This window comes from Natrix helvetica, assembly GCF_964273705.1.
Source record: "Natrix helvetica genome assembly, chromosome: 2".
In the NCBI taxonomy this organism is placed as follows: Eukaryota; Metazoa; Chordata; class Lepidosauria; order Squamata; family Natricidae; genus Natrix; species Natrix helvetica.
The window spans coordinates 29,852,487-29,874,272 of record NC_138552.1 but is presented as its reverse complement, the minus strand read 5'-3'; the positions used below and the strand labels follow the sequence as shown (position 1 = coordinate 29,874,272).

At 41.3% G+C, this 21,786-nt stretch overlaps 1 protein-coding gene across 1 annotated transcript in view; it reads left to right on the top strand.

Moving 5' to 3' along the window:
- The window catches only part of DEPDC1B (DEP domain containing 1B), a 42,019-nt gene that overhangs the window by 14,298 nt on the left and 5,935 nt on the right, over nt 1-21,786 (top strand). Inside the window, exons 6-10 of the mRNA XM_081943204.1 lie at nt 425-472; nt 2,723-2,863; nt 15,188-15,354; nt 15,910-16,086; nt 20,144-20,329. Of these exons, the coding sequence (XP_081799330.1) occupies nt 425-472; nt 2,723-2,863; nt 15,188-15,354; nt 15,910-16,086; nt 20,144-20,329 (719 nt within the window). The remainder of the gene's footprint in view (nt 1-424; nt 473-2,722; nt 2,864-15,187; nt 15,355-15,909; nt 16,087-20,143; nt 20,330-21,786) is intronic.

The following is a 21,786-nucleotide window of genomic DNA, read 5'->3' as shown; positions in this document are numbered from 1 at the left end:
AAATGATAAGCAGCATCCCTAGCGAAACTGAGTGTATTCCTTTGGGTTGTGCTTTTTAAAAAAATGCTCTTTATTACATAGAGATCATCTCTGTGCACCAAGAAACAATGCTTATTATCTTATTCTGTTAAAGTTATTGCTTTCTCTTACAATCTTATTACTGCTACTGTTTTTCTACTCTAAAATCGTTTTCCTCAATGCCTACATGAATCCCTCCTTAGCTGATCAATGAGCAGCAACCCACAAAGACTAATATAATTCACTTGATATATAAAAACTGAAGGGGAGAAATATTAAATCCTTCTATGGGAAGAATCATAAAATCGTTAAAAAAATACATGCCTGCAGTTGTAATTTAAAACCCAATTTTTTTTGTATAATAATTTCTAGCATATTAAACCACTTTTTAAATTATTTGATGCAGAAGAAGTTCCACATTGGGTTCTATCGGCAATGAAATGCTTAGCGAACTGTGAGTATTTTTTTAAATTTTATTTCTGTTTGTTGTTTTGGAATTTACGCTTTCACATTGAGTAAAGCAGAAACCCCTCATTCTTTTTTTAATAAACCAGTTTTGATTAAATGAATCTGTTTTCCATCGTAGTTTTTCTAATAACAATATAATACTTTCTGCAACAGAGCTGGGAGGAAATCAATCTGCCATATAGCATGTCTCATTCTCATCAACCATTGCTCCAAAGATGCAGTTTATTTGAGTGGAATATTTTCTGAGGAGTGGTCTGACGATGGGATGAATACAGGTCCTCGACTTACTGCATTAAATTACATTTAATGACATTTCAAAGTTGCAACGTGAAAAAAGGGACTAAGTACATTTGCAACCATTGCAGCATCTCCATGGTCACATGCTCAGAATCAAACACTTGGCAACTGACTCATATGTATGACAGTTACAGTGTCCCGGAGCCATGTGGCCCCCTTTTGCAACCTTCTGACAAGTAAAGTCAATGGGGAAGTCAGATTCCCCTAGCACAGGGGTGTCCAAACTTGGGAACTTTAAGACTTGTGGACTTCAACTCCCAGAATTCCCCAGCCAGCCATGCTGGCTGGGGAATTCTGGGAGTTGAAGTCCACAAGTCTTAAAGTTCCCAAGTTTGGACACCCCTGCCCTAGCAACTGGGTTATAACCTCTCAACTGCAGTCATTCACTTTCCAACTGTGGCAAAAAAGTTATAAAACGGGGCATAATTCACTTAACAAATTTCTCACTTAGCAACAGAAATCTTGGGCTCGATTGTGGTCATAAGTCGAGGGCTACCTGTATTCTTTTCACTGTCTCTGACCCTCAGATACTAGGGTAGTCCTTTTCAACGTCCTTGAACATTTAAGGTTACTGAGGAAAGCAGGATGAATCTGTTGAACTTTCTAAAAGTTGCTAATACGGGTGAAGAAGAAATTTCCTTTTATGTCATATATAGATAATAATGCTAAAAGACTAAGTTTAATTGGTTTCTTCAAATTCTTCTAAGGAAAAATTTCTTAGAACAATTAATCAGTGGAACAATTTCCCTCCAGAAGTTGTGAATGCTCCAACACTGGAAATTTTTAAGAAGATGTTGGATAATTATTTGTCGGAAGTGGTGTAGGGTTTCCTGCCTAGGCAGGGGGTTGGGCTAGAAGACCTCCAATGTCCCTCCCAACTCTGTTATTCCATTCTATTCTATTCTAAATTGAAAGTATCAGGTGGATTGCATAATAATACTCCTATAACAGAGTATGCTTTCCTTACTCAAAGGAAAGATGATCCTTTCATTCCATGTCTTACTTAACTTCACACAGAGAAGCAATTTGGTAATAAATAGAATGCAATGTTTTAAAGTTTTTTGGAATGGCCATATTGCACATGGTGAATATATGAGAAGAAAAAAATACTGAAGAAGGTATGTTTGTAAATTGCTTTATGCTATAGTTTTCAGGTAGTATGCGTATAATGTTCTTAGTTGTAGTCATTCTCTATTATTAGAAAGCCCTTTCAATTGTTCCTCATGGTTACTCTTCGTGGTAAAAGATAATCCATTTTAAATCAGGGATTATCTATCTGGAGGAGCCAGGAGATAAGGATTAAATTGAAGTGCTTTCAAAGAGATAATTCCCTGGGTCTATTATGAAGTGGTTTGGCTGAGAGAAATCTGTACTGCAAACATTTAAAATCACCAATTTGTTTAGGAAGTTCAAAACTCTTGAAATTACAAATTTATGAATAGACAAGATTGCACGACAAATTTTTAGAAGGACACTTACCTTAAGTCCTTGTTAACGGTTTAATTGCTATTTTCATTCATATACCTATGTGACAGCATAGTATTGTTGTTGCTGGAACATCATTTCCACTGAGGTATGGTTGGCTCCCACCCTGTTGCTTTCCTGAAAGGCTCTAAAAATGTGGTTTTTCTCAGTGGGCCTGAAGACCACAAATGGGGATGGAGCCAATCATGTGGCTGATTTGATTGTGTTATTGTTGTCATGGAGGTGGGGTGGGTTTTATTTAATACGTTTTTATTCTCTGGTGGATTTTTAAATTTTTGTAAGCCACTCAGAATCAGCTATGTGTGAGCTGGGCAGCTACATTTTAATAAATTAAAATAAATAGAATTTTCATTATGACTACATGTGTAAATTAGTGCCATTTCTGCCACCTGCATAATCCAACCAGGATATTTAATTTTTTTCATTCTACTTTCCCCCTTTCCATTCACTTTAGGGCCCAGATGTCCAGATCTGAAACAGCCCACCTACTCAGGTTTTGAAAGAGATGTCTTTAAAACCATAGCAGATTATTATGCACACATGAAGGAACCTCTTCTCACTTTCCAGTTCTTTGATGTTTTTGTCAGCGTGCTGGGTAAGTTATGCTATGAAAATCACATATTTGGCAGGCTGAGTGCGCAGTGCTTGTGCAGCAAAACTTTATTGCTCTCCTTCAGCATCTTTCGAAATGAAAATGTCTCCTTCTAGAACTTGATAATTTGAGAATAATTGTTGTTAAATGGATGTACATCTAACAGGACACCTAAGCATTTCTTTTTTTTTAATTTGAACTTTCAGGATCCCCAATTCAGGCATTACAATCCTTCTTTAAGACGGCAAGCTTCCTAAAGGCAAACTTCAGCAATGCAAATAACCTTGAAGCAGTTTACTCAGAGATTTGCCTGGGGTGCCTTTAAAGCAGGGGTGTCAAACTCACGTCATCATGTGACATATTGGGACTCCCCCCCCCTTGCTAAACCGGGCGTGGGTGTGCTCAGCATGTGACACATCTGGTCTGCAGGTTTGACAGCCCTGATTTAGAGGAAGAATCAAACCTACTTTGAGCAGACCAGGGATTATCTCATGGCAGTAAGGGCAATAACATTTCAATATTTCCCCAACCTTAGTGTCTACTTTTTAGGGCAATTGGTCCCTTTTGGGTATGGAGAGCCTCTTCAAACAACTGATGGTCCTCTGAGGATTAATCAGGCTATCTGATGGGGGGGAAATTCTTCAGATTCTCTCTGCCTTGGACTTTGACTTGGCAGATCAGGCCGAGGTGGTCTGATTCATGATCTGGTGGTATGATCTGGAATGAGATTTGGTTGATGACACCGGAGGAAGCAGGCAGGAATCTCTGCTATGAACTCAACCATCTGTTTACTGGGTTTGAGTCCTCCTTGGGTTAAGCAATTAAGAAAGTGACTGCAGTTAGATTCATGCTATAATATCAGACTCTTTCACAAGGGAGTGGGAGCCCACAGCTTTGAAAGAGGCATCGGTCATTCCTTCCTCAACAAGATGACTTTGGGAAAAGTCATTGAAAAGGCAGTTGATTTTGTAGCTGATGAGAACACCTGAGGAAATGCATTATCTAGATGTCAGGTTTCATGCTGGGATTTAGCACTGACACAGCTTTGGTTGTGCTGATAGGTGATCCGTGGTGGGATAGTGGCAGCGCATCCATCGTGCTAATTGGTGACTTTCAATGCCATCAATCATGGTATCCTCGTAAGCTGCCTTTACTTTATATTGGGCCTCCAGTTTATGATGGTTCTCTTCCTTTTTCTGAGACAGTTACGGTCAGTGTTTCAGGGTGAAAAGAGCAAGCCTTTCCTTTGTTGGTACCACAGAGTTATCTTCTCTTTCCCTTTCTTTTCAACATCTGCATGAACCTGCTGAGTGAGCTTATCCACTAGTTTGGAGTTTGATATCATCAGCACCCTGATCATATCCATGTATATTTTTTGAGTCCAGGCTAAGCAAGTGATACTGTTGAGATTCCAATGCCTGTAACCAGTGCAGATTTGGATGGGAAGGAATTGTGTCCAACTCAATCCTACTAAGATTGAGTGACTGGATTTTCAAACTGTTCAGATCTGGGAATATTTATATTTGACCTTAAGATGGAATGGAAGTTCCCCATTAAAGGAGGCGTGTAATTTAGGGGTTGCCTCCCATAATATCTATCCAGCCATTGTGATCTGGAAACATTGGCACACTCTGGGTTTCTTCAATTAAACAATGCCATCTACTGGGACCCCAGAAGCAGATCTTCACCTAGGCCTAACTTGGGGGTAATTGAAGCCCCCCTTTTTTGTACCACTCCACTTTTGTCAATTTTGTCTTTGTAGTTGTTGTTGCTCTTTTTGTTTTGTTGCTTTTAAATATTTTTAGTATTTGTAAACTGCCCAGAGTCTCTGAAATTGTGTGGCAGAATTTCAGAATAATTAGTTCAAAACAATTATCTTCATGGCAGAGTTCAGCAATACCATAAAACATAACACCTTAAACACCCTATAATTAGCATATTTACATCCTATGGTTTTTCAGAAATTTGAATAATTTCAATAAGGTGGTACTCTTTAAAGAATTAGTATCACTTCTTTCTTTTATAGACAAAAAAGTTCATTTATTTCCCACTAAAGTACATTTTATTTGTTTGGGTGGTAAGCAATTTTATACAAGTCAGAAAGGGAGCGAGAAATCATAAACCAAAGAAAATTAAGGCATGACACAAGAAAAGAAAACCTTGCAAAAACTACTTTATACCAGTAATGTTCACTATTCTTCTCTCAACTTCATACATTGTCTTTATTCTTTTAAACTTCATCGCTTTTTGTTTGAGGACTTCAACAAAATAAAAGTTTCTTAGACTTTTGACCTAAGTGGTACATGCAGCATACTGACACACATTCAAGGGACACTAACATCATACTTAGGCATATACACAAATGTTCTGCCTTCATTTGTGCTGTTGAAGTGTGGGCAAAGCAATTGTCATCATGGAAATGGCTGTTACCTGATTGTCATAACTCCCCATGCTACCTACCGGAAAGATTCGTGTGAGAAATGTTGGAAACTGTTAATAAATATAGTTCAACAATGGTATATAATTATGAGTCTTGAAAACATCACCACTATTTTCAAATATAAGTTATGTAGACAATAATTAAATACCAGACAATTTCAGAATGACAGAAGAACCAGTTTTGTTACCCTCGTTGTTTCTATTCCAGTTGCAGAACTGTTAGCCATTCTAACTTAAGCCTAAAAATGAACAGTTATCTTGGGATCTTGCTCCATGTAGAGCTTTGGATTTTGCCATGTGCTAAATTGATCTCCCATCAGCTTCACACCAGATTCATAAGCCAAGCTTTGGCCTAACCTGGATTTGACGCTCTTTCTCCTCACAAGGCAGGCTGCTTCTACTAGTTACAGTTTGTTACTACTTAAAAGTTTGTAAACCTTTGCATTTTCAATATTTCCACATAAATATGATCTAAAACACCATCTACATCAGTGGTTCCCAAACTTTTTCAGTCCACCGCCCCCTTGGTGCTACAAACTGATCCTCAGTGCCCCCCACCCAGTGGTGGAATTCAAATTTTTTTACGACCGGTTCTGTGGGCGTGGCTTGATGGGCATGGCTGAGGGAGTCATATGACTGGGCAGTTTGCATGAAGGAATAAAGATAGTAACAGTAAAATTCAAAACTAACAATTAATTGCACATTTATTCAAAATCCAATTTAAAAACCTTTGTAGTTAGTTAATTCAACAAAATTGTTCAACATGATCCAGTGATACCAGGTTTTCAAAGTCTGATAGTCATTTATCAAGAACCTTAGTAACTAGTAACTTGGTAAACTTAGTAAAATTTAGTAACTACTTCACTGTTCAGTAAATTCTTAATATGGATGGGCTTGATGAAGTGATACCAGTTTCCCAATGTCTGGTTTTAAGTCACTTAGCAGGAGTCTTAAATCACCACATTCAGTAATCTGGAGTCATTTTCTTTGCTTGGAGAGAAGTTGGGTGACCACATGAAACCATGTTCCTCCAAATGTGATGTTGGAAATGCAACAAGGAGCTTCTTAACCACTGTCCATAGTGCAGGATAGCGATCAGAAATTTCTTTCTGTAACCACAACTCTTGGTACGATTTCTTGAACTTTGGCTTCAGCTCAATGTCACCAACATTTGCTTGAATTATTTGATGAGATTATTGCATGGTACTTAGGGATTCCCAATATGGAAAGTGAGAATGGGAACATTTTAACAGATCTATATGTTCTTGGGTTATAATTTTCACTAAAGAACCACGGGGATGGAAAGGGAAATATAGACAATGGAGTCCAATCCCCTTCCTCAACTGTTTGGAAGCAAAGAATAACTCTAGCAAAATGTAGCCTTTTACCTCTTTGGGGAATCATTATTTTTTTTTAAATTATTATTATTATTATTATTATTTTTCCCAATACAACTCATGCAAAGGGGCATCCACAACTACATTACATTTTTCACACTCATATTTGTGATTCCTTATAACTTCTTTAAACTAAACATTTTTAGTACAAATCAACGCATTGACATATATATCACTAATGCAGTTTCCTATCTCTTCCATTGACATAATTAACACCTTATGTATTGAATACAAGTATATCAAGTATAGGTTAAACATGAATTGAAAAACATCTAATTCAAATGTATAAGCTGTGAATTTATTATATAATCACAGGCAAACATTGCACTTATGCCTAAGTCCTCTACCCACGCACATTATAAGACAGATCAAACTATCTTATCTGGCTGTTATAAATATTACTCTGCTAATTCAACAAGAAATGCTACTGCATGAATCCTTAATGCAGAATACAGCTAAAAGTGATTTTAGCAATTTTCTTCCCAAGTTAATTCAAAATGTATATCCAAATGTTCCTCTTATTTTTTCCCCAAGCACTAGGGAGGATTATATTCAAAACCAGACACTTTTGCTGTGTGTGTGTGTGTGTGTTCGCTTGCTTCTGGTCTCCAGAGTCAGAAGGGCCGGTTGGAACCCCCCTCATCTAGTCCTATCCCAGAAAGGGCCCCCCCGCCCCACATTCCCCAGCTCCACCTCCTCTGGGAAGGCTCCGGTGGGGGGGAATGCAGAGCCCCCACCCCTTCTGCTGCTCTCCCCCACCCTTCACTCTTACTCCCTTCCCCTCTTCGCAGGCCGGGCAGCCGCAGCGCTACTGGGACGGTGAGCATGGAAGGGCCGTTGCCCCGGGGAGGGGAGGTCTGGCCGCCAGCAAAGGGCTTCTGCCGAGGCACCCTATGCAGTGAGTGAGCGAAGGAGGATCAGGCAGAGCACCGAGGCCCCTTCGCCTCCCACTTTGTCTTAATGAGGTGGCTGCAGCTGCCGGACACGGACGGACGGAGGTAGCCAGAGCGGCCCGGGCGGGCGAGTGGGCAAGCAATGGAGGATCAGGCAGCTCGCTCGCTCGCCCGCCCCCCCGGGCTTCCCCGCTGCTCTGGCTACCTCCGTCTGTCCGTCCGCACCCGCAGCTGCAGCGACTTCATCAGGACAAAGTGGGAGCAAAGGGAGGCGAAATGGTCTCCCTTTGATCACTCGCTCCCCTCGCCTGTCTGCACTATGCTAGCCCTGCGTTCACTGATTGGCTGGCTCGCCAATCATCCCACCCACCTCTAAGAGCCTGATCTATAGAAAGCCAAGCAGAAAAAAAGATAACTGGGTTTAGATAGGGCTCTTAGAGGCGGGCGGGGCAATTGGTGAGCCAGCCAATCAGTGTATGGGCAGGGCTAGCATAATGCAGATGGGTGGGGGGAGCGAGTGATCAAGCAGCTTCTGGATGGGTGGGGGTGAGTGAGCAAACTGGTTCTGAATGGCTCACTAGAGGAGGCCACCTCCAGCACTCCTTTGCCGCCCCCCTTGCCTCTTACTGCCCTCTACCGCCCCCCTAAGCCATCTCACCGCCCCCCAGGGGGTGGTACTACCCACTTTGGGAACCACTGATCTACATCTATTTCAATATTTCCACATAAATACGATCTAAAACACCATCTACATCTACATCTAAAACACCATCTACACAAGTCGTAAAATTCAATAAAGAGAATCCAATTCAACTTTTGAGTCAAAAGTATACTTCTTATTCAATGATTTATTGAAGTAATGATCCAAAGTTAGTAACTTCTGTGTGGCAAGTATGTGAACCTTTGCTTTCAGTCACTGATATTACGCCCGTTGGGCAAAAATAACTGAAACTAAACATTTCTAATAGTTGATCAATCCTGCTTGGAGGAATTTTAGCCCCTTCCTCCATTCTGACAGCTTCAACTCAGGAATGTTGATAGTCTTGCTTCCATGAAATGCCCTCGAGAACAAATAACTTTCTTCTGCTTTAACCATTTTTTTGATCATATGATCTATGTATTTGGGGTCATTGTCTTGCTTGGGACCCATTTTTTCTTGATAGTCAGTTGATGGGGAGATACCCTCACATTTTCTTGCAAAATTTGCTACTAAAATTCAGAATACATATTTTCCTCTATGATGGCAAGCTATCCTGGTCCAGAGGCAGCCTAGCAGGAACAAAGCTGATACTGCCACCCCTGAGTTTCGCAGACATCTTATGCTGGAATACAAAAAGTTTACGTTTTGCCAAACAATGCTTTTCTTTCAAGCCAAAAAGTTCTAGTTTGGTGTCATTCATCTACAAAAACTTCCACTAGCTTTCTAACTTATCCATGTGGTGTTTCACAAAATCTAGGCAGGCAGCAATGTTCTTTCTGAAGAGTTGTGGCTTTCTTCTCGCAACCCTGCCAAGTGCACCATTGCTGTTCAATGTTCATCTAATGAGGGTCTCCTAAACGACATTTGCCAATGCAAGAGAAGCCTTTAGTTCCTTAGACATCACACTGGGTGTTGGAGGGACCTCTGGAGTATTAACATGCCTTTTTAGGCTATTGTTTTGATGATAAGCTATAATATGGTTTGTTTTATTTTGAAGTTTTTTTTATTGGTGAATCCTTACACTGGTTTATTCAGAGAACAAGGATTAATCAAATCATGATTTAGTATAGGAATGAATCAGATCTGTAAATTTCATGCCATAGGAAAGATATGTATTCCATTATTTTTCAGCAGCATGGCCATTTTATATAGAAAACTTAAATAAGTAGGATAATCTAGGAATAAGCATAAAATACTGTAGATAACGTTTTAAAATTGGAACATAACCATCCACCTTGCTAGCTACTCTCAGAACTACTTGACTTGAGTTTCCTTGTAATGAAACCTTGTATGGAGTTTAACCTCAAAAGAAAATTTGCTGAATGAACACTCCTGTTCTGTAAAATTTGCAACACTTGAAATTACCGAACTTGAAGTTGGAACAGCCCATTTCACTGCTGTTTTCTGGGATAGGTCTGCTCAAAATGATGAAAAAAATTTCAGCTGAGAATATGCAAAATAGCACTTCTAAACTCAAAATATTTTATATAAATCTTTTCCTGTGTTATGGTTTCATGAATATAAAAGAAACTCAAATTTATAGCTGCTTTAAAGGTTTGCATGAAGAATTTCCAGATGAGTCTGGAGATGATAACGAGCAAGGACAAAATATGATCAAATTCAACTATGCTTGAACTCTCCTTTTATTTCCATACCAGTGAGCATGAGTGTCCAACCCCCTCACTTATTCTGAATGACTGTGGGAACAGGATATTCTCAATAAGGATGGAGATAGTGTCCATGAATGGGTTAACATGGTCCGTGCTCTGATTGGACTGAGTCTGATTATTAATTAATTACCAGCCTATATAACCCACCTTGTGAGTGTCCCCACCCAGCTTTCCGACTCAGTCCACTCTGGGGCGGTTGTGTTATCCACTCCTTACTTCATCCCATGCTGAATCCCTTTACAGCTACTGAAATCAACTTCTGTGAGTTTTGGAGACTAATTGGTAGTACGAGCCTACCTGTCAGTGGCGCTGGGCATTGCCCCACAGGCCCGATCTCTGCCTCTGCCAGGACAATCCTCATACCTTGGGGGGCTGTGTCAGCAAGTGAGGCACCTCGCATTGCTGAGAGAAGCCTATTCCATGGCTTTGGCTGCAAGGCTTAACGAGGATGAGCCGATCGCACCGCCTGTCATTTTTGACAAAGCGCTCTGTCTAGAGACGGTTGGGGACTGCTCCTAGCACAGGCGCCGGCTTGGTTGGTCCCTTCTCGGCGCGGAGCATTGCCACGGGCGACAGAACCATGCAGGAAGCTTGGACAATGGTGGGGAGTTGTTTCTCCTGAAGGCCACGGTATTGCGAGCCTGAGGCGGTTTAAAAAGGCACGAATAGAGTGCGGCCGCCATTTTGAAGTGGGCGGAGCTGCTTTGACAGGCGCCATTTTGCCTCGAAACTCCGGCAACTGGGAGAGAATGGCAGACAGCAGCTTCACAGAGGCTCCTACTACTGCCCACAAAAGCATGGCTGAGCCCGCTTAGGGACTACTCTTGGCAGGTCGGGCATCTTGCCCCTAGTAGAGACTACTCTTCCACAGGCTGCCTCAGGGGGAAAGGCCAAGGATAAGGCCTCCTCCCCCTCTTCACACAAGGGCTCGAAGGCCAAGAAAGACTCCAAATCCAGGGACAAAAATAAACACAAAGATAAATGGGCATTCACTGAAGCACCCTGAAAAAGGGGAGGAACTACCCTCCTGGCCCAACCAGCTGCCACCATTACAGCTGGACCAGGGGCCTTTCAGCCCAATGCTCCCCATCAACACGTCCGGCCTTTGGCGCGATGTGGGGCCGTGAACACTGAGTAGAGCCCCCGAGGCCACCTTCACCCCAACAGCGGCTGGGCTTCAGCAAGAGGGACAGTTGTCAACCTGGCCAAATTTGCCCCCAATGGTCATGGTGCCACCCTCATTGAGTATTCAAGATTTTTTGGCAGAAGCCATCTGACGGGATTGCGGCAGAGCTCCAACAGAAGGCCCAGCCTCCAAGGCCACTGTGCCCCGCCCTGCCCCCCCCCTTGTTTCACAGGAAGGGGTTGACCACCTCTCCCCATTGGAACCACAGTGTAGCCCATCACCAACATCTGAGGAGGAGGAGATCAGGGACGCTGACCTCTCAGAGGAGGATGGGGCTACCCCGGATAAGCCTATCTGCACCGGACTATTTCCTCCCACGCTGTTCAAACCGCTACTGAGCAAGGCCAAGGCTACTTCTGCCTTGGAAACCCCGACAGAGGTCTCCACGGCCCCTCCACCGTAGCCAGGCACAGCCAGTGCTCTATTTAAGGAGCACAAGTTGGAAGCCGATGTCATACCAGCTCCTCAACTTTTCGTGGACGCAGTGCAGAGACAGTGGTCATCCCCGACGTCCGGACCCAGTCCCTCTGCGAATGATAAGCGATTCTACAATGTCGATGAACAGCTGGACAAGACGCTTCTATGGCCAACGGTTGATCCCCCAATTGTAGCCTTAAACACCGCCACAACCATGCCAGGATCCCAGGAAGACATCCTTAAGCCTGAGAATCGACGGGCTGAACAAGTCCTACAGCGGGGTCATCAGGCAGCCGCCTGGGTGGTGCGGGCCGCTTCGGCGGCCTTGTTCTTCTCAAGATCTAGCCTTTTTTGGCTGCAACAATTACAAGAGCGTATTCCTGCAGGAGACTCTAGGGCCCATCGGGACGTGAATAAAATTATTGCCGCGGTGCAATTTACTTCAGACACCACACTGAGTGCCACCAAATTTTCCACCATGGCCTCTGTGGTGGCTTTCCACAGACTTTTATGGCTACGGCAGTGGCAAACTGATCTAAAACATAAATGGAAGCTGGCCTCAGAGCCTTATAAAGGGGGGGGCTTTGGGGGGATGCACTTACTCCATTGCTTATCGAGGGCAAAGACAAGCATAAGGTTCTTCCCTCAAACCCCAAGAAGGGATTTACTCGCCCAACACATCCTAGAAGGCAGCCCTTTCAGGCCCAGGAGTATGGGGGGGTCATTTAAGTATCCAGATTCCTCCTCGGGTTTCCACTCCCAAACTGGCTACGGCCAGCAATCCCGGCAGCAGTCGTACCAGCAACAGAGGGGCAATCAGTCTCACCAGCCCTTTTGGGGAGGCGGTAACCGCAACTACCTCAAACCTCCATTGGTGGGAATCAGGGGCCATAGAGAGGGGTTGTCATTTCAGAGTCGTCCACAGGGTCACTATCACCATGGACGCCAGCCTTTATGGCTGGGGTGCACACATGGGGCCTCACATGGCACAGGATCAGTGGTGCCAGGAGGAGGCAGAGATGAGTATAAACTGATTAGAACTGCAGGCTATCAGATTGGCCTTATTGCGTTTCCAACACCTCATTGAAGGTCAGCATGTGTTGATCCTCACGGATAACACAACTGCCAAGGCCCATGTTAACAGGCAAGGGGGCACTAGATCTAGGGATCTGATGCTAGAGGCTAATACATTGGGCTCTTGGGCGGAAGACCATCTGCTCTCCATCGGGGCGGAACACATCTTGGGGGAGGCTAATGTGTGAGCTGATTGGCTCAGCAGGTCTAGGATTGATCAGGCAGAATGGCAATTACACCTTTCTCTCTTTCAGGAGATTGTACAACGGTTCGGGGACCCGATGGTAGACCTGTTTGCCTCCCAGCACAACGCCTAACTCCCCAGATTCTTTTCGAGGTTCCACGCACCGGGAGTGGAGGGCGTGGATGCCCTCCACTGCCGCTGGCTCAGGGGTCTTCTGTATGCCTTCCCCCCAGTACCTCTACTGCCCAGGGTGATCCGCAAGATTATAAGTGTAGGAGCGGAGCTCATCCTTCTGGCACCCTACTGGCCGTGGAGACCATGGTTCGCCGACCTTCAGGCACTGTCAGCGGAGAGACATTGGAGAATTCCAGCGGACAAGGTCGCGCTTCGCCAGGGATCAATAGAACCCCCGGAGCCGCAGTGGCTTCAACTGACCGCCTGGCAATTGAATGGCAAGCTCTCCAGAGGGGTGAAATCTCTTCTAGAATCATAAGTACCATCCAGACATCTAGGAGACCATCGACTGTGTGCATTTATAATGCCACCTGGAAGACTTATTGCATTTGGTGTCAATCCAAACGCATCATCCCGCTTGAATCTTCTGTCTCTCAGGCCCTAGAATTTCTCCAGGATGGTCTCGAAAAAGGGTTGTCACCTAATACGATCAAGAGACAGGTGGCAGCTCTTAGCACAATACTCACCTGGGGGGGGGGGAGACGCTTTCACATCACTCATTGGTACGGAGGTTCCCGAAAGGGGCTTCAAATCTGCGACCTCCGGCAGTACATCGTTATCCTTCCTAGGACCTCACGAAAGTATTGGAGGCACTTACCAGGCCTTCCTTTGAATCTCTGCGGGAGGTTCCCATGCGAATACTTACCTGGAAGGTTGCATTCCTGGTAGCGATAACATCCACTAGGAGAATATCGGAATTATACATCCTTTCAGTGAGGGGGGGGGGGGGGCTGTGCAAATTTTATCCTGACCAGATGGTGCTGAGGCTGGACCCCTCGTTTATGCCAAAGGTGGGGTCCTGGTTTCATAGGGCTCAGGAGGTCGTCCTTCCCAACTTCTGCCCCTCCCTGATTCATCACATAGAACGACAGTGGCATACATTAGATGTCCGTATGGTTCTCGAAATTTACATTCAGTGCACTGCGAGCCTACGGCACTCAAAGGCACTGTTTGTGTCCTTTTTGGAGAAATCATTGGGTCAGAATGTGTCAGTGGCTACCATAGGATGTTGGGTACGTAACTGCATTGCAGCTGCCTATGAGGCACGCCAGGAGTTGGTGCCGAACGGGGTTACCGCCCACTGTACTAGGAGTATAGTTACCACCACCTAGGCTAGACTAGGCCACTTAGGCGTCTCTTGATGAAATATGTAGAGCTGCGGCATGGGCGTCATCTTCGCCATTCATTAGAAATTATAAACTAGACAATTTCGCATTAGCAGATGCTGCGTTCGGGCGCAGGGTTTTACAGGCTATAGGTTCTCAAGTTTTCAGTGCAGAACAGTCTACAGCCCATCCTTGAATTAGCCAGGCTTTGATATGTCCCATTCATGGATGCTACCTCCATCCTTATTGAGAAAGGGCGTTGGTACTTACCTGATACGCCTCTTCTAATAAGGTTGAGATAGCATCCAGCCCACCTGTGTAGGAGTACCTTCTGGTTATTGTGGTAAAAATATTATTCTGATCAATGGTTGGGAGAGTTTGAATTTTTATGGTTAGTGTATTGAGTTGAGTACCAGTAAATTATGGTTGGATAACATGTTGAGTCTGATTCTTTACTTCGCCAGAAAGCTGTGTGGTGACACTCACAAGGCGGGTTATATAGGCTGGTAATTAATTAATAATCATACTCAGTCCAATCAGAGTACGGACCGTGTTAACCCATTCATGGATGCTATCTCCACCTTATTAGAAGAGGCATATCACGTAAGTACCAATGCCCTATCTCAGAGTCCTGGAAATAATTCTTAATTAGCATAAAAAGTTGAGGACAAAATGGCTTAGATTCTCTTCCTCTTCAGGTTGTCAGAAAGTATAATCTTAATTTATTTACAATATTATTTTGTATTATGGTTATATTATTTACAAATATTACTTTGTAAGCATCATAAAAAACATTGCCAAGAAAAGATCAGTAGGCAGGCCTCAAATGCTTTTGGGTGATGAAAACAGCTTAGCTTGAATCTTTTAATGTTGGGTGCCGACATACTTTTCCTTTTCCTTACAGCTTGTATTTTGAATGCCAAAAAACAAAGTGAATGATAAAATTCTCATTTTAAGAGAGACTCAACGTTGAATATTTTTAAAAATAATACTTAAGAACACCTTTTAAAATCATGTTTTGATCCAGGAATCTTGCAGGAAAAGAAGCTAGCTACTGAAGCATTGCAGATTTCTTGTCTTCTTCTGCCACCAGCAAATCGGCGAAAGCTACAGTTGTTGATGATGCTGATGGCTAAGATCCAGTCAAATAAAGATCTTCCACCTCTTTCAGATACACTTGGAACAAGAGCAATGGTGTGTGTCTACCGGAAATACAAATACATTATGAAATCACTTTAGAATTGCTCTGGGGGAGACTCTACTTAATGACTTGTTCTAGAAATAGTAGTAAACTGTACAATGCAGGGTGTGGTTTGCAATTTTCTCTTGTCTCCTTCTGCCAGTATAACTCTTAAGTCAAATCCCCAGGCTGAATTTCCTTGCTAAAGTTGGCTCTTCCCACCTATTTCTCACCACAGTCCTTGTATTTTTTTTTACACTGCTTGCTCCGTGACGTGACTGGGTTTTTCAGATTTATAGCCCTGTCTTAATGGGTATGTGAATAAGTGGGCTCAAGAATTGATATTAATCAGTGTGCTAGCAGGCCTCCAGTATCAGTATCGGATCAGTTTATAAATACTTAAAATCGTTGGGTTTGGAGGAATCTTAAAGTCACATAGCCTCTGGCTCAATGCATGTCCTGCAGTACAAGATGTAGTAACAACTTCCATCATTTATGGGATAATAAATAACACATTCAGTATATATTGTGAGACCTGATTCTCATTGATTTCCCCTTCTCTGTTTCAGATGGTTCAAACCTTTTCTCACTGCATTCTTTGCTCCAAGGATGAAGTAGACTTGGATGAACTCTTAGCAGCTAAATTGGTATCATTCATGATGGACAATTATCATGAGATCTTAAATGTTCCTTCAGCCTTAAAAACTGCAGTTGAGGAACATATAGCTCATCTCCAAAGAGTCCAGGTGAGCCTTATGGGGTTGAATTTTATTCTCCTGTATATAACATTTTTAGTACATTTTGAAAACCCACCTAAATAAGCAGATTAAAGTTTTCTTTGTAGAATTGCTATTATCCCTCCTTTAGTTGACAGCACATTATATGAATGCATGTAAATTAGGTGGTTGTGTGTGAGTTTGGAGGTAGGAAATCAGGGGACGTTAATAGTTTCGTGTTATATTACAGTGAATGATGATAATGGAAGAACTAGATATGAGTTCTGAGTAAATTATGCAATGTTCTGAATGACTATGATTGAATAATTGTCTTAGTTGGCATAAACATTTGGGTGAGTACAAAAGGCATTCGGAAATTCAAGAAGAGGAAGGTGACAGTTTGATGAGTATCTGTTTAAAGGAAACAATTTCGTTTCAGGTATGCAGTGTAAGCAATAACTTATTCATAGATGCACATGGTTAAGAAATGAATATAGTTCTAAGAGTAAAACAAACAAAAGATTGAGATGATTAGTAAAAGATTCAGTGGTGATAATTTTCTAAATTTGAAACAGTCCATTTTTTTTGCTAGAATTAAGGGTGGATTGGGGAGAGGATGGACATGGCAGAAAAGGAAACAAGAAGCAAAAGTGGAGTTACATCAACTTCAAGAAGAAAACTTATGAGTCCTATATGAAAACATATTAGGAGATAGATTAATATCTCAAGGGATGAAATGGGAAATGGATCTAAGAAAACAGAATGTGACACTGTTAAGAAGAGAGTAAAAACAAGCATGTTCAAATTACCAGAGAGTTGTGTGGAGTTGTGCTAATTGGATATATGTTATCATGAAATATGAAGTGCAATAGTGAAGTGAAGGAAGCCAGGGGTTAAGAAAGCACACACTTTCAAGACAATGATTTCTGAGCAATAGAGAGAAAGAAAGAGCATAAAATGTACGTTGAAAAAAAAAGTTGCAAAGAATGTAGTAGTCTCAAGAGGGCATGAAGCAGTTAATAGTAAAAAAGCCAGAGAAAACTCACAGCAATTTCAATGGAAATGTACGATTTATAAATAGGTGATCTAAACAAAAAGCCTCAGGCTAAGTGAATAGAATTTCAACAATTAACCCATAGATCGCCCACAATTATTTTATTGACCAAATACTGTTGAAACAAAACAATTTGATGATTCTGAATGACAGAAGATCAGAATCATATTGTAAGGTCCCAGAGGTTTCCCCAAGCCACTGAGATGCCAAAGAGTGAGATTCAAGATGAGGCTTGCAAGAAATAACAGCTTTTTATTTATGGCCAAAGTAAAAAGACTAGGTAAATACTATATCCAAAACATACAGACAAAATTCATGTAAGGAATAGTCACACCCTTGTGAGAGTGGCTCAGAGTATTATATACATTTTATGGCGATAGAAACAGAGTTTACTCAATCAGAAACAAAGGTTCATTACTAAAATTGTCTTTAAAGTGTTCTTTGTTCAGTCCCCTGTCTCTGCCCACCTTATTTATGGAGCATTCTTACAGCCTTGTGTAGGAGCGGTCTATCCCCCCGCCTCTCCCCCCACACCATTTTATTCGGCAAAATGTTTTCAGGATTCAGAATTTATCAGGAAAACTCCCTACTCTGGTTCCTTTATCTATGGGGCCTGATATTCCTAGGTAACAGTTTCTTCTATATTTTCAAGGATGTGCCTAGCTTTGAAACCAAGAATAGAAGCGAGAACCAGAAGTGAGATAACAAATTTTGCACTGATGCCAACCAGTATTAAGATTACAATTTACTAAAGTAGAATTAGTTCCTAACAACTAATTTCTGACAGTATACAATGTAAGCAGGAGTCAATAACAAAGCTCAATTCATAACAAATGATTTCTAGCAGTATATCATATCAGAAACAAACAGCAAATATTGGTTTAATCAGTAACAATTATATAGCAGCATAAGCAACTCATAATAAAAGCAAATAGCCAATATTAGTTTGATTCATATACTCCTTCAATACATACCACTCATGGGAGTGTATTCCAAAGTGTGAGGCTATCACTAAGAAGCCCTGATGGTGCCTATATACATACATCTCACATAGGGGGAAACGTTCAAAGGCCTCCTCTAAATATTTGAACTGGGTGCATTTCCTGATAAATCCTACCCCACACCACATAGGTTTTTATATGTAATTGTTAGCATTTGTATCTGGAAGCAACACTGCAGTGATCTGAAGATAAGAGCAATTCCACCAGAACAAGTTTTTCTTGCTAACCAACTGGTCACTGTATTTTGCATTAATTGCAGCTCATGGCTTATCTTCAAAAGCAACCACATAAAACGCATTGAAGTAGTTTAATTGTGCAAGGATCAGGGCATGGGTTGTTATCACAAGGATTTCATAGTCCAGGTACAGTCATGACTGACACACTTAATTACAGCTGAGCTGGGCAAAGGTCCCCTGGCCATGACTTCTCTCTCATAACATGGAATGAGGGAATACTGGGAAGAATATTTTAGAGATTTGTTATAGAGCTATTAGAGAAGTTCAAGAGTGCAATTAAGATTGCACTATAAATGATTAGTGTCCAAGAAAAAAAAAGTTGTAAAGATGAATGCAAGAACATCAGGGTAATGAGCTTATTAAATAAGGCTACGAAGATGTTTCTCAGAATTCTAATTAAACACAAGAGGTGACCGTAATCAAAAACTGGGAAGTGCTGTTCAGAGGTGGCATTCAGCAGGTTCTCACCAGTTCTGGAGAACCGGTAGCGGAAACTTTGAGTAGTTTGGAGAACCGGGAAAAACCACCTCTGACTGGCCCTGCCCCCATCTATTCTCTGCTTCCCAAGCCCCAGCTGATCGGGAGGAAATGGAGATTTTGCAGTATCCTTTTCCTGGAATGGGGTGGGAATGGAGATTTTACAGTATCCTTCCCCTGCCACGCCCACCAAGCCACACCCACAGAACTGCTAAGGGGAAAAATTGAATCCTATCACTGGTGCTATTGGAAAAATAGCAAATGGTACCTGTTTTGTCATGCAAAATGAATATATGTCAAAAGAAGCAAAATGCACGTTTATAAGAGTGCTACTGCCCACTTTGGTATATGAAAGTGAGAACAGGGCACACCCTAAAAGTCGAATGCAGTCAGAATCCGGTACTTAAGGATGCATGGGAAATAAGAAAACATAGAATCAAGAATGAGTCTGGACTGAAGGCAAAAGTGAAATGCATGAAGGAGGAATGAATGAACCGAGAGCACGAGAAAGATTAACAAAGTCCTGGATAGATGAAGTGGATGAGATCCAAGGAAAAAAGAAAGGCAAGAAGTTCAAAGAACAGAAATTGGTGTATGAGTTGAATGTGAAGGAAGCAAGAATAGAAAAGTGTGATAAGACATAGTGAATGGTGAATTGGTGTAAACTTGTTTTAGTTCTGTATCCTTTTATTTTTTTATTAACTCATGCATGTGTTTGGTTTGCTGTTGTGCTATTCATAACATTATCTTGAAAGAGAATAGCATGATGGATATTGATGTTGGTTTTATACTGTTGAATGTGATTTTATACTGTTTTATTGGTTGTAAGCCATCTTGATGTTTTAAGATTGGCGACTACATATATACATTTAATTAATTTATTATGCAGGTATGTATGTAGGAGGTACATTACAGGTTAACTAGAAGACAGTCAGTTAGAAAACATGATCTGATCATTAATAGTTATAAGCCCCTTGCCAGGTTACAATGTCTCTACAAGTATTTTGTGATCCATCCTTCCTTCCTTTTTCTAAAAAAATACTTTTCATAACTAAATGAAGATAACTTATCACAATTAAAATATAAAATTCCACCCTCTCTTTCGGTCAAATGCAATATGTCTCTCATAGCGATGAATTTCAAAACAAAGGCTTACCATTCAAAGCCTTTCAGTGGTCATTTTTACTTCAAGTGGTGATAGTTTACTTCACCTGCCTTCAACTCATAATGTTTATTAATCATAGAGATAAGCAGAAACAAATTCTAAATGTCGTCTTGCGATTTATTTATTTTTTTGTCTCTGTGTGTGCAAAATTCAGATAAAATATCCAGAATCAGATATAGATGCTATTTTGCCGTTGCCATCATTTTGTCATCAAATCAGCACTGATGAGTTTGAACACCCCAAAACAAATTGTCGTCAAGGGCCACTGGCAAATTTGTTGGAAGAAATCACAATGAATATGGAAATGTCCATCAAAGAGAAGAAGAAAAGGTTGAAACGGGTAAATGAAATTGTTGAATTTTTTTTCTTCAGTTTTCTATTCATTTTTGCTGAAACATTTAAATCAGTGTTTCTCAAACTTGGCGACTTTAAGTCCTGTGGACTTCAACTCCCAGAATCCCCCAGGTAGCTGGCTGGGGAATTCTGGGAGTTGAAGTCCACAGGACTTAAAGTCGCCAAGTTTGAGAAACACTGATTTAAATGATTGCCTTTTTACAAATAAGTTGGAAAATGGATTCGTATTAGGTTCTTTGATTTATATTTATTCGTTATTTTTATTTATCAAATGTATATGGTTCCCATTTCATGGAAAGTGTGTTTGGGCAGCATATAACAATAATTTAAACAATAAATGTAACAATACAAAATAATAATTACCTAACCATTAATTGTGGCAAGCATATCCAAAATAATAATTATGAAAAAAAAAATTACACACTATAAAAGCTGAACCAAACCAGAAAAGAAAATAATAGAGGTATGTGAAGAATAATGGAACCACCACATAAGTTGATCCATCCTTCGGGTCCTCAAGCATACTGGCAGTCTACAAGTAGTCCTCAATTTACAACAGTTCATTTAGTGGCCATTTGAAGTTACAACAGCATTGAAAAAAGTGGCATATGACTGTTTTTCACACTTACGACCGTTAGTATCCCTATGGTCTCGTGACACTTGGCAACTGACTCATATTTATAACAGTTGCGGTGTCCCGGGGTCAATGTGATCACCTTTTGCACCCTTCTGAAAAGCAAAATCAACGGGGAAGCCAGGTTCACTTAACAACCACATTACTAACGTCACACTTAACAACTGTGGCAAGAAAGGTCATAAAGTGAGATAAAACTCACTTAGCAAATGTCTCACTTTAGCAACAGAAATTTTGGGCTCAATGGTGGTCATAAGCTGTTAGAGCAGGGTAGAGTCAATAAAGTGCTAAATATACTAATACAATTCAAGACATGAAACCAATGCAAACAAAGAATAAGAATGAATGAAACAGATGTGTTTTGAGTCTCCTCCAAAGGAAGAGATGGTGGATGCCAAATATAATTCATTATCTCCTTTGCCATTAGCTTCTAGAGAAAAGGCAAGGTGTACATTCTGAGCCATTTTTTTAAATATGCAAATATAAACAAGCAAATATGTTGACGCATTCAAGACTGAATATGACCAAGGTATGGGTCATCGCTACTAAATCTGACCAGCTGGCAAATGGTTGAAGTTGACACACCAACCATAATTGTGCAAATACATCATCTTGTCATTATCTCGCACCTTAATCCAATGATAGCTGAGCTCATTAAGCATTCTCAGAAATGAAATTGCTCTTTCAATAGAAGAGCAACCTCAAGGGGAAATGGCTAAAACCACAAATTCTCTGTTGACCAGTAACACTACTCTGAATTGAATTTCAAAATCGTTCTCTCTCACCAACCATACATTCTTTTTCTGTTT